General features: G+C 45.2%; 1 protein-coding gene across 1 annotated transcript in view; it reads right to left on the minus strand.

Annotated features, from left to right (window-relative positions):
* Window positions 1-18,112, minus strand: part of Sec71 (ADP ribosylation factor guanine nucleotide exchange factor Sec71) — a 58,237-nt gene that overhangs the window by 33,482 nt on the left and 6,643 nt on the right. Inside the window, exons 3-8 of the mRNA XM_077639455.1 lie at window positions 14,847-15,099; window positions 9,250-9,668; window positions 7,305-7,431; window positions 4,833-5,113; window positions 1,531-1,843; window positions 996-1,346 (exon numbers count right to left, since the gene is read on the minus strand). Coding sequence (XP_077495581.1) covers window positions 996-1,346; window positions 1,531-1,843; window positions 4,833-5,113; window positions 7,305-7,431; window positions 9,250-9,668; window positions 14,847-15,099 — 1,744 coding nt within the window. The remainder of the gene's footprint in view (window positions 1-995; window positions 1,347-1,530; window positions 1,844-4,832; window positions 5,114-7,304; window positions 7,432-9,249; window positions 9,669-14,846; window positions 15,100-18,112) is intronic.

Genomic DNA, 18,112 nt, shown 5'->3' on the forward strand with positions numbered 1-18,112 from the left:
GTGCGAGTACAACCTTAAGAGATGCGGGAGCATGCTTTCTTGAGGGGAGGCTCTCTTGCCAGTGAGGAAAAGGTAAGCCATCTCCACACCTGTGCTCGGCGCAGAGATCTGACATGGCCAGATCTCGGCCTCACGCACATATCAAGTGCTGCCCACTGCCGACGGTGGAATAAAAGGTGTGTAGGCACGGAGTGCATCCGCTTTTTCACTTGGCGCCTGAACATTCTGGGGCTGAATTTTTAACTGACGAGACGTTGCAATATGTATTATCGTGGCATAGAGATGCCCAGATGTGAACACAGTGCGTGCATTGCCTGTGGCAGACAGATAGGCGCACAACGTATCTGCTCGTAGAGTTGGTGACAGCTACGCTTCGGGAGGAGTGAGATTAGACAGGGATGCACAGCTATCCAGTTCGGCACCTTCAAAGCGCTGTGTGCCGGAGGAAGGCAAAACTCAGGGAAAAAAGAATGCACAGATCTGCGGGAGAGAGAGACGAAAAGAGATGGTGAAAAATAAAACTAGATCAATTACATTATCAAGTACGATAATGTGAGCTTTTTTTCACGCCTCAGTCTTCAGCTCACTGTATGCACAGTAAAATACAATGTTCTGTTTGCAATCATCCTTTCACTGCAAGGCCATTTTATGCATTTATTTCTCGTAACATGTATTTGGGCACACCGAGCATCCTCATGTTTTTTTCAGGGCGCTTCTGTTTAAGATGAACTTCTGATAAGATAAATTATCATCGTTTCTTCAAGCTGGTCCTGAAGGGAGTCTACTTTAGTGTCCCATTTTAATCGACACTACGATTAAACCACATTAACATTCCCTGCGTTCTTTTTGCTTCAGTGACTGTGGCCTCCATATGGTAGGTATCCAAGGCAACGCCAAGGCAAAAAAATAACAGCACGCAAAAACTGCTTTTACGCCTGGTCAAAGTAGGCAGGGGTTCAATGCGATAGCACTGGGCTATGACTTTGGTCCAATACCTCAGGTGCATCCAGGTTGTGGCCACCACTGCCGGCCCCCATGGCGGTGCTAGTGGTTGTAGCAGAGGCGCCACCCGAGGTGGCGGTGGTGTTGTTGATGGGGTTGGTGTACAGATCCTTGCTCCACTCGAGCATGCACTTGAGGATGGAAACAAGGCACTCGAGGCCCTTGATCCGCATTGACTTCTCCTGGTGCACGGTGGCACCCAGCTCCAGGGCCTGGCGCCCCTGTGCAATCTTGGACAAGTCATTCACCAGTCGCTCAAAGATATTGGCTGCGTTCAGGTCGCAGTCGTAGTTGACGTAGATGTCCACCACGCTCTGGGCGTCGGCACAAATGCGCGTCAGCACCTGTCCGTGCAAGCAAGACAAGGGAGGAAGACCAATGTAACATCGAGCACCATAAATCGCCCTGAACAGTACCAGACAAATGCAGCGAAGCTCACAAAGTTAAAAAATATACTGTGAAATAAAACACAGATGGCACTGTAAAAAGTCCATAAAGAAGGTAGCTGCAACCAGACCAACTACAAACCTGAATGACTTTCCACTTGTGGCCAAAGGAGGAGCTGGACGTCTCCAGGATGTTGAGGAAGATCTCCTTGAAGAAGACCTCGATCTGCATCTTCAGGTGGGTCTTGAAGTTCTGCAGCAGAGCCAGGAATATGGTGACCGAGATCTCAAACACTTCGGGCACAGATGAGACGCCGTTCTTGGACAGCGCCACGCACAGGTACTGCTTGATGGCGTTGACAAACATGTCGTTGGTGCGGAACACGGGCCCCGCATTCTGCAAGATCAGCAGCAGCAGCTGCAGGGAGAGCACCTTGGAGCGCAGCTCATGGGACCTGCACAGATGCCAAGAAGGAAGTGAACTGAATTGGCAAACACTAAAAATTAAAATGCCACATCAAATGCGACAGGCATGAGACAACAGTAAGGCAGCATGGCAGGAGCTCTGGCTGGTTCACATCACATCGGATTCAAGTGAGGATAAAGAATGGGAGACACATATTGCATCTGCTATCAGCCGTTCTGTTTCTTGCTTGTTTGCACTAATGTAGAAATTTGTAACTCACAATAAAGCAGAACCCTGCAGTTAAATAGGCTGGCAAAATGACGGCATGGAGTAAAGCACTTTTGCAGGGTGACATTCATGATGCACCGCGCAGGAACGCTGACACAGTTTGCAATGTATAATAACCATGTTTTTTATTCCTTGGGCTTCTATGGACCTCCTTCACCCCGCGACGTCACGAAGATGCGGTGGCGCTGATGTTAGCAGCGACTTTCGCATGGTAGGCAAAACAGGTTCCGCTTGCCAGTGCCTACCGCAGCTGCCGCAGCTACCGGCGGCTGCTTCAAGCCTGTGCACTGCAGAAGCAGCATGTATTGACCAGCTGCGTCACTGCTGGATCCGCGTAGTAGCATAAAAAATATTAAACTAGCCTCGATAGGTTTCTCGCGCATAAATGCCGCATTCGGAAACTGGCTAACAGCCATTGGGCCACGGTAGTAAAGCGCGAAGTCTTGGAGTCGATAGGCACTGCCACTCAATGCACTTAATAGCATGCAAGTTACTGCGTTCATTCACCTGAACTTCAGGATAGTAGGCTAATAATTGCTCAAGGAAAAAAAAGACATATGCAGCTGCACACGTACTTATCACCTTCAGCCGGAGTGCACGGGGCGCCGACAGGTTCCCTCGCCCCCAAGGAATGCGTTTTTTTTGTTAATAGCACACCATGTTTTAATGGCGCGTTTTATTACATTTATTATTTACTTGAAACTGTTTCTTGATATGACGACGTAAGTATTTCATTCGAGTAGAAAGAAGTCTGGTAAGTTGTGTCAATCTTGCGCGGTCGCGTTGGTGTGCTTAGAATAGCGTACCTTAGTGTGCTAAACGCCATATGCTTTTTCATTGCATCATGCATGTGTCATGTTTCATGAGGTAGTACATGATCGCGAAGTTTGTTTGGAAAGAAGCAGCCGCAGGCGTGCTACTAACAGACACGTGGCGAGATTGAGAGGGGACGCGGCAATGAAAAGTGTTTTCGTTATTCATTCTTGCAATATGTAACTAAACTTGGTGCAAATATGAAATTCCTACGCTAGTTTCAGTAATTCCTTATATTTATAGCTATACCTGGTGCATTTCTGGGTAATTATAATTAACACCGTCGTCAAGTCCCCCCAAGGTCTCAAATAATTGAGTAGATAGTGCGCAGTTTTTTCAGTATATATCAGTACTTATCAGTACTTATGCATGCATAGTTACATGAAAACGTTTCTTACAAGAAATAACTAACACAGTATACTTACTGCACGTGTAGGGAAAAAAATCAAGAGATTTATACGCTCCTCAACGTCTCAGGAATAGTTTGCGACAAATGGAATCATTTGATTTTCATGCGAATTACGAAGGTGAGTGATCCAGTCGCAGAAAATGTGAGAGGTCAAAAAACGAACCTTAAAGTTCATTCCCTCGTTTATGGCATCTTCGCTTTCGCTTTGGTCAAAGAAATGCGGCACTGAAATCAAAGAAATTACCTCACAATTTTTGACGACCACACTTCTAAAAAGCGTAATTTATAATATTGTACTCAATATTTTGCTATAATTTTTCATCCCGAAACTAGACTTCGGGGCTAGGAAAGAAAATAATTCTAGAAATCAAAAATTTTCACCAAATCGACCAGCTTGACAAGAGGACAAGTCGGCCTGGCTGGTGCGTGGTCGTGCGGCTAAAAACAGCTCTAAGCGAGACAGGAGATCAGGGACACGACGCTGTCCCCACTTTTCGCACAGCGCGACACGTACGTATGTCAGCAGACGATAAGCGCATGTCTGCTCCGACGAAACAAGGCCAGCGCTTCCCCTCACTATTGTCCTAGTGCAGAGTGCAAAACTAGTGCAGTGACACTAGTGCAGAGTGTCAAAACTTGTTTTATTCAATGCCTAGCGCATAAATAAACGGCAGGAACGCTTTCTACATGTTTACTGCTAACCATATGTACAATACAGTGGCAAAATATTTCTCTTTATAGGCCGCACGTGGCCAACGCGAGCTCGTGTACTTCAACAAATTACAAGTTGGAAGCATCGACCATTGCTATGATTCGCAGAAACTGGAAACTCGCCTACAAGCCTTGAAAACCCGCGCTCAACACCTATCCGCGACGCCACTCCCCGACCTTTTGCCTACCACGAGCTCGCTAGCGACTGCAGCGCCACCTCGCTTGTTTACAAACATGCAGGAGGTCTATAGGAGCTACAGCACAACTGGCTCATGGCAACGTAGCAGCCAGAAAAAAAACAACCAGGAATGAAAGAGCAGGGTTCTACAGTAATGTATAGTCATAATTGCCCTGCACGTGCAAGAAACCATTCATGTGTTGCACAAGAACCGGAACAAAGACTTGTGACTAATCGAATGGAACACACAATGCAGCCTTTCTATCATGCAAGCTCGCAGAAAACATGCTGGCACGCAATGCGTGCTTGATGTGTGGCTCGTACATTTCATATACTTCCCTTGCCCTTAATGACAACATCGCCAAATGAAATTATCGAGAACCCACACCAACACTGCACTTCTAACGCCCCAGAGGAGGCCACTGAAGGGACACTGAAAACCACTCCATTTGATTGCTGTTCTCGATAAAATTCCATAGTTTGGTTGTTTTGCGGCCCTGTTGGCACTTTTTTTGGCAGCAAAAAATGCATTTATTGCACAGGGATTGGGGATCACAGCTATAAAGTAGAATCTAGATGACATAACAGTTGATACTAGTTTTGGTATGATATGAATTCTTAAAATTCCTCACAACTCACCGGGGATCGGGCTGCCCGTCGGGAAGGGGCTTCATGGAGAGCTTGCAGAGCGAGCGGAACACCAGGAAGGCGTCCTTTTGCACCACATGGGCAAAGTGGGCCTGCACTGCGGGTGTGCAGCCCACACCTTCAACGCTGGCCGCCACACTCTCCTGGGAGCCTGCCCGGGGGAGCAACGAGGAGGACGGCGCTGCACCTGTCGCTGGCGCATCACCAGAACCAGCAACCACCCGGCTCAGGATCTCCTGCAGCACCGTAGCTACAACTTCTTCAGAGGACTCCTGTAGGGGAAACGCAAAGGTCTTAAAGCAGCCCTCAGTGACACCAGCCAGCTCCTGCACGTCGTTCACAACACCTACTACTCATTGTAATGTTACAGACGAATTTCGATAAAACAAACATGGACACAAAAACAAATTATTGGCTATATAGAACCTCTGAAACATTTTTTTTCCAGCAAGCAAGTACAATTTTTACTTCATATACAAAATTCGTGCACCAAAAGATGGAATATTCAACTCCATAGCACCAAGTGGGGCCCGCTCCATTGCCAGGCATCACCACACCACATAAATGGCTGGTGGTGGTGCAACAAGCTCATGACATTTTCATGCCTTCATCAACAGTGCCATGGAAGATATAACAGTGCTAAAGGTTGATAGCCAGATGTTCACACCTCTCACACCTGTACACAGCACCTCGGAATCGGAACACAGGATGCTTGTTGCAGACATTTGTCAATCGGCTGCCATGAAGGTGGTGAAAACAACAGTAGCCTTTGTTCTAGGGGTGTGCGAATATTGGCTCTATGGTCCAGAGCAGATTAAAAGCGAATTTTCAAAGCTAATATTTGAAATACTACTGGCACACAAAAATAAGGCTGAATTTTCAAAGTATGTATTCTTGTTACACACAAGGCCATTACATGAAAGGAGAGTGCACTGAAGCTTTACCAAACTCATTTAAGCTTGGCGGACTTTGTGCAAAAATTTCCGTCGGTGATTGGGGGAGTCGACCCACATGCGATGCTGACATATTCGTGGGGTGCGAGACCTTTATGTGGGACCTCTGACTGCTGTTCTTATTGAGATTCCTTCTTTCTTTGTTCATAGCCAAGTTTGCTTTTTTTTTTTCCTCCGTGCACGACGCACACTTTGCCTCACGGTCCCAAGGCCTTCGAAAAGTTGGCTTCTCCTCGCACTCCTGAGCTTGGTGGTGAAGCTATCTCAAAAATCGCCGTTTTATCGTCTTTGATATACATTTGCCTCCGAACATTCGCCTCACAATCCAAAAATTCGCGCGTGCTGCGATGTCATTATTCTGCAGGAAGTACATCTCACGGCGTTCATCTCTTTACTATAGCCATGTCTTGTAAAAAAAAAATCTTTACTATAAAAGAAAAAGTGTACCGTCGTCTATGAAAGGCAAAATGGGACCTCAGTTTTACTTTACTATATACAAGTTTACTATAGCGGGGGTATACTGTAGTATATTGTTACGAAGACGAAGTAAGAGGGCGGTGGCGCGGGATGGAGCGCTCACGTTAGGCTCGGAGCCATTAGATCATATTTTCATCTATCATCATGTCTTCCTGTCCCTTGGCCTGCCACCACGTAACATTTGGTGGAGGTGCGGAGTGACACATCATCAGCCTGGTACCTGGAGCATCGCCGCCTTCTAATTGCCTTCGTCGTCGGCCGAGGCGACCTGAAATCCGCTGCCCGGCCCAACCCCAGCTCTACCAGACCAGAACCGACCAGCCGCTTTCCCCTGCCCCGTCGCCAAGACTGCACCCCCGCCCAAGCTGTCCGGAGATTCCTTAACCTTCGGCTGTGGGCAACCGACCGCTGGACCTGAAGCTCCGGGGGCAACTGTTCATCAGATCATCTCATTCATCTAGGTGGCAAACCTTTCATCTTCTTCTTTCCTTTCTGACCATGCTTATCGTCACCTCACGATTCAGAATTCAAGCTATCGATCGGGACGATCGCTCAGAGGACCCGGGTCATGTTACGAAGGCGAAGAAGAAGGCAGTGGCGCAGGATGGAGTGCTTGCACTAGGCTCGGAGCCATTAAATCATATTTTCATCTGTCATCATGTCGTCCAGTTCCTTGGCTTGCCACCTTGTAACAATATTATGAGCTTGTTTTGTGCCCTTACTCTTCAGCTCACTTCATGCATAGTGCAATAAATGGTCTATTTGAAATCATCCTCTCGATGAAAGGCCATTTTATTCTATGTTTTCAAGTAACACATTATTTGGACACACCTAGCATGTTTACATATCTTATTCTAAAGATCTGTTAAGATCATCGGCTAATAACAACAAATTTTCATAGTCCCTTCAAGTTCATCTTAAGAGAAGTCTAGTGAAAGTTTAAAGAATTTCACACAAGATGAGAATCTGCATGACAGTTAATGGAAAGCACATGGTGGGAACTTTTAGTCTCTATTTGAGCACGACGACTCACCCCATGACTCCGGTCGTCAGTCACACTGCTGGTGTCATCATCCTCAGCAGCACTATCTTCAGCGGCTGTTGATGCTGGGGGAGGTGGGGTCTGTGAAGGCTCAGCGATTGATGTCGGAGTTGGTGAGCTGCACAAGGTACAAAAAAATGCTATGTCTCACATCAAGCTCGGCTAGGATGCACTCCTGGCTTTGCAACAACCCAGAAAGTATCCTATGCAGGAAACCTAATTTCAAATTGTGCAATACTGTCACATGCAGGGCAATCAGCATCATCAGCCAAGGTAAGCTGACCCACAACAACTGCTAATGCCAAACGCAACAATGATATCTAATTAAACTAGTTCTGTGCCAGCTGTGGCTACACCGAATAATACCAGAGGTTTAGTGGCACATGAAAATAATACAGGGTTAACCAAAGAGATATAGGAGAGGCATCTGGCCTGCAATGAGCGTAGTCAGGCTGATGATGATGATGAAGAGTATATTATACTGAGGAATATGGTATATATATATATATTATGTTGAAGAATGCAAAATGCTCTCGACAGCACAAACCATGCTCGACTAACACACTGCTTGAATGCACACCAGCATGGTTCCGTTCTTTCAACAGTACAGTAACCTGGCTTTCGGTAAGTGCACGTTGACGTCACAGTGCTCATTCGGCTGTTGAAACCAAAACCGAAACAGCACGAGAAAGAAATGTGATTATAAATTATTTAGCGGTCCTAGGAGAATACCAGGTAGTCATCCATTTATAATAAAGCCTTACGCATCATTACAGACAAGAAAACATACACCCAAAATTTAGGAATCTATACTCCTCTAAGCATTCAGAACTGGTGACCAAAATTCCACAAGAATGGATAAGTGCACAATTAGGAGCACTCATTCCTATCGGTTCGGCTCACTCATTCCTAATGGATTAGCACCGTGTTCTGTGTAAGACAGCAGTTTGATTTCCTTTGCTCAAAATTATTTTTTTTTATATCAAGAATTAACAGCATGTGACCAATTTGCCATCTTCCCAGGCTGTGTTTTGCCTTTTAAATTGCATTTTGAAACACTTTTGCAGAAAATTGGCATTTGAAAAACTATGAGCCAAGCTGGGAGATGAAACAGGACATTGGGGTATTGTACCATTGAAAGAATGAAATTATGCCACGACACGCATACATAACAAGCATTCTCAAACTGTGCTTGCTTTGCCAGCAAAAAGTTGCGACATAAAATTAAAACTCAGCCCAAGTTTCAGAAGCAAAATCCCATGTCTTGCCTACAAGAGAACTAACACAAGCAAGCAATTGCATTCTCAGTTGTGCTGAGGAAACAAACACAAATCATTATGAATTTTGTGCACTCAACAACATCACCATTCTGCGGGTTCTCGGCTCACCTAAGCACACGAAGCTGCCTAAAGAAAATTTCAGAACAAGGAAACCATGAAAATGCCTAAGCACAAGGCAGTCTTAAGCAAGCAAGCAACTGAAAGATGCCTTCTGCACATCCCAACACAACATGAACACTGCAAGCCTAAGTGTCAGGCCACACCTCTAGGCAGCAAGAAAAGGGGGCTTTTTCATGGCTTCTGAGTTACAAAAGCTTCTGTGGGTTCACCGCGAAATACTCATCATCATAAAAGCAACTGCATCCACTGCATATGGCAAAGACCTCTCCCATATCCCTCCAATTAATCAAGACCTGTGCTAGCTGCAGCTCTCCCTATCCCCACAAACTTACCGATCTCATCCATCCACCTGACACCCACCTCCTCCTACATTTACCGTTCCTTAAGTCCACTCCTTTACCCTAAGTGACCACCAGTTTTTCGCATTACATTCCCTGCACATGCCCATTTCGTATTGGTCCTCTCGCTTAGGATATCTTCACGATATCCTAAGTGATTCTCAATTATCCACTGCTATGCCAGGAATTTCACATCACCTTGAGTTCTCTGCTGACTGGTCCTTCATGTCCTGCGGCAGCCCTATCTTGTCCGAGTGGCGAGAGTCCGTGTCAGCCGTGCCCAGCTCATTCTGAGCTGTGATGGTTGTGGCGGGCAACGACGTGATCTGCACATTGCCGCTGCCGGCTATGGTAGTGGTGGCGGTGGTGGTGACATTGGCGCCATTTGCGGAGGCCGAGCAGGCCTCCATGCGCGCAAAAATGACGTTGAGCATCTGGGTGAGCGTGGCGATGGCCGTCGTTTGGTTGACCAGGTTTCGCGAGGCAAGGTAGATGTTATAGCAGGTACGCACAGGCTGCAGCACGCTACCCTCGTGCACCTCGCACCACTGGCTAGTGACCACCGTTAGCAGGGCCTTGATGATCTGCAGCTGGACACCATCATCTGTCGTGGGACCCTGCGGCAGAAGAGGGTTTGTGCCATATTGGAGATGCTCATCGTTAAAGGGATACTGATTGAAGATATCAAAGTGTTGAGAAAGCACCACATTTTGTTATTCTTAAGATATGATTACTCAAGTATACAGTCACCACTCTGGTTATTTTTGAGCGGATGTCTGTAATTTCGATGTCTTGCGAGCAGCCGCCAGGCCGCAATCAGCGCGCGCTCCGGGCTATGAGCTAGAGAACACGATGTCAAGCCTACCCTCAGCAAAGCCATAGGCAAGCTGGCTGGCAGTGTTCGGTTAAGGGTTCCCTGCCTCAGGCTGTGCTTTCAAGCACTGCAGGACACAAAGTACAAGTAAGAGTGTCGGCACGAGCGGAGGACACTGACTCCGATGAACAACTACCTAACCGAGTGCCACGTATAAAAGTACAAGCTTATGATTCATGCGCGTGTCAGCGATCCATCACAGTACCCCTTCACAGTGCCGATAGTGCCAGTACCCCCAATATGGTGCTTATGCTGAACCTTGCCTGAGCACACACTGGCTCTGAAAGGTCATCCTCTATATTTATTAAACGTTTGCTCTCTCTCTCTCTCTCCAAAAGTCAAACAGTGCTTTAGGTGCGGCATCATAAGTGGAAGCCAGATAAAAACACAATTCTTGGAGATCAGGCAAAGCACAACCCGCTCCAGCCCAGAATCAGACTGGTACAGTCTCTGCGAAATACTGCTTTTTTGATTCGTTGTCACTGCAGGCGATGGGGATTTTCTACTAATTCTTACTGAATTAGGAAAGTACACCACCCAATGTATAGGACCACGAGATGCAAGCAGAGAATATTGATGAGTGGACATGAGGAGGCCAAATGAAATGGACTGTACAACAGCATGTCAAATGCATCCTTTCATGCGATCCGTTGTGCAGGTAATGGCTCACGATGGGCAGGGATGACACCACATCCGTACTGTCAGAGATTTCACAAATTTCTGCTAGGTGCGGCGGTTTAAGAAATAATTATTCAAATAATTACTTTCCACTCGTTTCTGTACAAAAAGAGTATTGTTTTGGTCATCTCAGTGCCAAAGCTATCACTTGGGCCAGAAATTTCAGCTCCAAATTTTTTGTTCACTATCCCTTTAAAGGGAAGCTGAAATGGTTTTTTGAGAATTAGAGGTTCTTCAGAAATCGAATCTATGAAGCTTCAAGGTAAGGCATGCCAAGTATTTTTTCGCCAGCATTTAAAATAGTGACGTAATCGCTGATTAAAACTGCAGCGATAGTCAGGCTTCTCCTCACTATGTTAGAGAAGTGCGGAGAAACTCGTGATGACGTCATTGTTGCCGAAATTTCAGATGTCCGCTACCTTCGCGCACGAGCTGCAGTGAGCCTTCCAACACCGCCAAACAACGTTTCGTGGGCTTCACCGTCAGCGGCGTTGCTTTAATTCCTTGTAACAATCGTTTATTAGCTGAAAACGCAGCACTGCCCCATGTGACGTCATCGTTGCGGCCTCTGCCCATCACTGAGCACTGCAGAGAAACCTGACCACCAATGCGGATTTATTCTGCGATTACGTGACCATTTCAAACCCTAGCACAAAAATACTCCGCAAGCATAACCTCCATGTTTCACACATTCTACCCCTTTAAACTCGTTAAATTCTAAAACCTCTTCACCTGCCCTTTAAGGCCTTTAGTTTTCCACAATTCCATGAAAAGCGTGCATTTTAAAATCTTTTGCACAATTTTGTGTTAGCAGCACACTCTCTTTCAGTCTTTCTTTTGATGATATTGTTCTTGTGGACGTCAGTAGCGGATGTGATTAAATCAATCGTCTACATTTTTCTCGAGACGTAGAATCTGGTAGCAAACGACGTAACATTGGCCTGCCTGCTCCTTATCCCAACGCATCAGCGCTGCGGTTCTAACAGCAAAGTGCCCGCATGCTTCTATGGGACAAGCCACAATACCAGTGCCTGTGGAAAGCAATACTATCATATTTTCACAAATATAATGAGTTTTCTTTTTCTTCAGTCACCTGCTTCCAAAAACACCTCACATCATATCTGGAGCCAAACTACGAATACAGCACGATTTTTTTTTTCCTGCTCTAGAATATTATCACAACGAGCTAACCCACCATGCTCATAAGCTATGCGGAAAAGCCAGCTTCTAAACGACCTTGGGCCATAAGATGCATGTGACCACTTCTGCACAAAATGCCGCATATGTCACCATGCACGAGGCTTCCAATGAAATATTTAAGATTCTTTGTTCTCACTTCATGAAACTTAAAATTTTCCGCCCCAGGGAATTGGGTGCTTTACCAATTGTCTCAGGACAATATTTCAATGCATACTGGATACTGGTAGCTTTTTGCCAGTGGGTCGACCACAAGTGTCTTACCTAGACAAACAAAAGCCAATATGAATGGCTAGGTCAATAACGAGCCATTAGTAAAATTAGCTTGGCAACCTGCACCAGAAGTTCAATATGGTTGCAGTGCTTTTCATGAGTACCGCAGGCTTGTTTCAGATGTGTAGCGATGAATAAGAGTGCTAACTGGACTAAATGTGTTCTGGCTGCTTTGTATTCCCCCAATGTGCAATTTCGGCATGACTCAGGCCCGGGCTACACAGCTAAGGCGCATCATACTGCCAAGCAATCTTGCATGAAACATGTTCTCGTTTCTCTCCATCTGTTGGCACATTTTGCACATCATGTTATCGCCCTTAGTATTAAGCCTCCATCTCAAAAATTTTTTTTTGTTTCCTCACCTAAGCATGACTCATTCATTTCATACCATCTCAACTAAACAGTGCTCTAGAGAGATCTGAACTTGTCCCCTGCCGTCATCAGCTTGCAGAGTTGTAGTCTTCCCTGGCTGCAATTATGTAGAAGCAGGCATCAATGCACTCTACCAGGTGTTTCAACCAAGACATTCTGCAATTTTTAGAGATAGGCTTTTGGAGTTTGAAAAGCGCTTTTTTTCAGCACAGTATTGCCAGCGGTTTAGCGGATCAGAACACAGCTAAGACAAGCTAACTAGTAGGCAGATTAACTAATACTGAATAGTTACTTTTTAACTAATACTGTTTGTTAGTCTACTTACTGAGATGCATGTAGCCTACCGTAAGTAATATCCACATCAGCCTGTGATATAAAGTGCCTAACCTTCAGTTTAGGACGATTAAAAAGAACACAGAAGGCACCGCTTTCACACTCTATCTGTGAAGGACTGCGAACATCGATGACACATTCGCACAGACTGTAGAAATGCAAGCTGCACAGTGAACGGGCACAAAAGTGCAGCTTTGTGGATTGCCACATCTCTCAATAGCAAAATGTAAACTGCCCCAAATTGTTTATATGCTCTTAAAACCTAGAAACAGTAGCTCCTAAAGCTGCTGTTTGTTTCTTGTCAGGGACACAAGAGCCTGGTTCCTCCTTAAGACCAGCTGGAGCACGTTTTTTTGAAATTTTTAGGAAAGCAAATAATATAAGATTTCAACAACTGCAGGTCTGTCAACAATTAAAATGAAGGTTGCTCGTGAAAGTGGCCGCTGGCAGCAATGCCTGTATTTAATTTTATGGTAGTCTCTAGATGATAAAAGCCTTGTTTTAAATGAAATTGTCATTAAAGCACAACAATCAACCAATACAGGCCAACTTAAATTTGTCCTCACTGTGCCTAACAACATATTAACACCTTCAGGGGCTGTGTATACCGTAAAAACCGGAATATAGGTCGAACTTTTTTTCAAAGAAACCATGGCGAAAAGTAGACCCCCGTCTTATATAACGGTCATTGGGGTAAAAACTACCGAAGTCTTGCAACAATGGGCGGCTGAAGTAACAACCTCCATCACCATCGCCATCAGCAGCAGCGCGGCATGGTGACGTGGCACCTCCATTTTGCGTTTCCGTTCTTGCAAAGCTATTTTGGTTAAAGGCCGCCTTTTCACATTTTGTTTCAAAATGAGCGGAACACGACGGCAATTCACCGTCGCCTTCAAGAAAAACGCGACTGGGTACGCGGAAGCTCACGGCAACCTGGCGGCACAGTGCAAATTTGGATCACCTGAAAAGAACATTCGGTACTGGCGGAGGTAGAAGCTGCATATTACAACTTGCAGCAACCAGAAGAAAACATCATTCCATGGGCAGGACCACAGCATATCCAGAATTACAAGGAAAGGTTGCGGAGTTCGTCCGGGAGCTGCGTGCAAGATCGCTGCCTGTGACTGCCGAATGCATCCGCATGAAAGTGGTAGAGATCACGACACAGAGAGGCGAAAGAAGCGAGAGTAAGCGCATGTGTACACATGCGCGTACCTCGTTTGTTTTCGCCGCTCCGTGCCGTGACGATAAGGTGCTGACAAACACGCGGGTCGATGATAGCGCGATACTGTTAAAAAATTGGCCGGGTGTACATATGAGCACCACTTAAATGAGAATAAATACTGTCACCATTGTGCAACCTGTTTAGTCACATTTGTTTCAATGTAAGGGTGACTTTCGGTACTTTTCCCATTAAAAAAGATTGTTTTCATTTTTAGAACTGGTTAGTTGGGGGGTCGACGTATATTCCGGTCCGACCTATTGTCCGGTTTTCACGGTACATTTGTTCACGCATCACGAGTACTGTCAAATCCCCGTACAGAAGGCGCAATGTGCATTTAGGTATGTGGCACTAAATAAAGTGCCAAAATGTGCAAAATCCTCCACAGAAACATTTCAAGTTGGTTATGCAAAATAGACACGAAAATTCAATTATAAGAAGGATGCTTGAGAAGGAGCTCTGGCAAGACTCCCATGAGTGCACATTTTCTTCTGTTTGTTTTGCAAAGGTGAGAGCTTTAAAATGCACAAAATGGGCTAATTTGTTTACATAATAATTGCTTATGAAAGACATGAGGCAAAAGCAGGGCAATTGTGACCTTAGAGCCAATTTAAATTCACGCTGCATAACCAACAATCTGGGAGGGTGGAAATTTTTTACATGCAGTCCTGGCATGCCCCTTCCCGAGTAAAACCTGAAAATTTTAACATTTTCCTCTTTTGGATAATAATTTGCACCTGAAGGGGGCCAACAAACAACAAAAAAGCATATCAAAGAATCTAAATTTTTCACAGCACTAGGTTTTCAGTACTGCCAGATTTGACTGTACACAAAACGGAAGCCCACTTGGAAGCAGCCACAGATGGTCTCGACGATGCGGTCGATGAGCAGCTTGCCCGGCTCCATGGGGTCCGGAAGGTGGCCCGTGAGATGGCCGTAGGCAATGAGCTTCTGGATGCAGTCCAGCGCCGTCATGACAATGCGCGGTGACTTGGACTGGCAGGCCAGCTCGAAGGGCAGCAGGTACCGCTCAGCCTCCAGCCCTGCCTGGCCCTTGGGCAACGGCAGCGCCGACGACGTCTCCTGCAGCTGCTGGTCACTGCAAATGCACTTTCACATTTTCACCTTCTCTATGTGGGCATTTACACATACTCTTCCTTTCATCATTTTTCACAATACCATAAGGGTGGCGATGTAGAATGAAAAAAAGTTAGAGTTCATCTCCTCAAGAAGGGAAAGAACCAAATGCTTTTCCCACATCGCACATGCCTGCTCTGCACAATAAACTTCCTAAGCTGCATTCAACCGCTGCCACTGCTTTCAGTGCAAAAAAACTGTGACAATGTAAGTATGCTACACTCAGTGGCACTCGGCTCTAATCAAAGCAACTGCTCTCTACACCAGCATGTTGATAATACAGGCAGCTGCAATATTAAAGGAAACGCATAACGAGAATTCAACCATTGATAACATCATAAATATGGGTGACAACCTCTTGAGCACGAGTGACAATAGACCTATTCCTTTTCTCCAAGTACTTTTCCTGCAGACAAGTAATATTCATGCGACTTTTTCAACCTCAGTGCAGAAATAACAGAATTCTTTGACACGAACTGACTGCTTGCTTTCGTACAGCAGCTACCTATACATGTTACCAAATACAATGAAAGAGCACCCACTTAGTCAATTTCAGGACAACCGGCTTGGAAAACAACAATCAGTAGGTCTCTGCAAACCTGACCCAGTCTTTTTGCCAGCTTGGGCACACAAACAGCTGTTGCAAGACTTAACTTTAAAAATCCAACCAAATGAAGGTTAATACGAATCTTGAAAAAGAACTCCAACCTCTCCGAGACGTTTGAAGGATAGGAAGAGAGGAACGTAGTATATTTTCCGAACCATCTGAAGGAGAATGCAAGCACTAGGAGATAAAAACAATGCATGTCTGAAACTGCAACATGAAACTCTTGAGCCCTCGACGGCCCGTCTTGAAACGTTTCACCATAAATATTAACATGACAACATGACACCAGCGGTTGAATTTTCGAAGCCAATGCAATACATCCATTGACAATGCATGGAACGCAGCACTTGCTTTGGACTTGCTCAGATGTGTAGCGGGGAAATGGACCCAATAGGTACACTCAGTAACGGCTCGACCGTCCCAGAATTGTCGCTTGTTTCCGGAGAAAACATTTTGATCCAGGCAAAAGGAAACTTCCAGGGATCATTCTTAACTTTACTCTGCGTACTTCCACTCTGAGTGAGTATTCAAACAACAAAGGCCTCAAAAAAATTGCAAATGGCATTTTTGCTTTTTTCAGCCACGCTCTACCCACACGGCAAGGCTGTGCTCGCTACATATGCCCCATTTGCTTAAAATGCCAGGAAAGAAAAGGAAAACTGAGCACCTACGTACGATATCTTTGCATGCTGAAAACTAACAAACTATCAAACAAACCATACAGCGTGTTTTTATCTTTCCCTAACAGGCCTCTTTGGTGTTCTGTGTGTTTTTACAAGCACGGGTGTACAGTTCGGTGAGTATTATATTGGCAGGAAAACAAAAAAAATGAAAAATTGTTCAAGCTTTTCGGCATCTTCCATCTGTCAACTGCTTCATAATACTTCTTAAAGCAATTTTCTATTGTGATACGAGCACTGATCTGTCCAAAAAGACTCCAGGTAAGGATATAAACTACTTTCTAGGTCTTTATAAAGGTGATTGGTACAACTTTGTACCCCTTTTTCTTACTAAATTAGTAGTAGAAAAGACTTGAAAGCGATGTCATTCAACTAGTAGAGTCATTTGGGTGCAATTTTACCATCTGTACACATGTGAGACATGAACGCCGCTAACGCCTCATAAAGGGTTAAACACTACATGCTGCAACAAAGTTCCAAAACACAGTATTGTAACCTATTTGGCACTGCTTCACCAACACATACCAAATGACAAAAGCACATACTCTACAGGAACAAACCTGCAGCTACACCTCTAACACACATTTATGAACACTTGCTTTGCCAGTACTGTTCACTTGATTCCACTCAAATATCACTCAGAGGGGACTTTTTTCGGACCACATTTGACAACAGTTAATAGTTGATGGCAATGCTCAATATGATTTTTAGACGCTAGCTTGTTTGCTGGCTACCCTTGTGCAACCTGCCAGAATGCATAAATGTGTGACGCACAACAGAAAGCAACAGACGGACAACCATCATCTAAAAGATGCTGTCAGTGCTGACTGTTAGACGGCATTTTACTAACCCTGCTACTTATGGCTGCGTAAATCTTATGTTCTGAATGAACCAAGGAGAGATCGTAGCAAATGCAGTATGGGGCAAGGTCATAAACCTGCTTTGAAGTAAAATTTAAATGTGAGTGAGCCACTGCAGCATGCAGAATAAAAAATATCGTTAACTGTGGAGTTTGATCGTCCATACCAATCTCCCGATAATGAAGAAACACTCCAAAGTAGAAGAGGGGAAAGCAACTGCTATAGCTCAGTTGATAGAGCAGTGCGCGCAATATGTGGAGGTTGTGGGTTTAGTTCCGGGCAAAGGTTTTTCTTCAATTTCCTAAAATTCTTCTATCCAAATGATTACTCAATCAGAAATATTGTGCTATGGCTCCCTTGGTTTCAAGGACTGCTGGGTTCTTCTGTACTGTCGGCCACAAAAGTTTGCGGGACCTGCGATGCATGGCGGAGTGAAGCAAAACTGCATTGCTGTGCCATTTGACGTCAGTCACTGATGGTGTCGAGGTTCACGGCACTGCCGCGACAGGTGGGCCATGAGCCTCGGCACCACGCTCTGTGATGGTGGATGGCGCAGCAATGCAGTTTTGCTTTGCTCTGCCGCGCATCGCAGGTCCCGCAAACTTTTGCGGCCAGCAGTACAGTCGACTCTTGATAATTCTAACTCGAATAGGACCAAAATCTCGTTTGAATTTTGCACGGTTCAAATTAAGGGATGCATTTTTAATACACTCGATGGCCAGACCAAAGTCACCAGTTCAAATAAACCAAAAGTTTAAATCAAGTAAGTCTGAATTACCGAGGTTTATACGTCCTAACAAATTCCTCACCTTGCCTATTCCTGTCAGC

The sequence above is a fragment of the Amblyomma americanum genome, chromosome 10 (genome assembly GCF_052857255.1).
Source record: "Amblyomma americanum isolate KBUSLIRL-KWMA chromosome 10, ASM5285725v1, whole genome shotgun sequence".
Classification (NCBI taxonomy): Eukaryota; Metazoa; Arthropoda; class Arachnida; order Ixodida; family Ixodidae; genus Amblyomma; species Amblyomma americanum.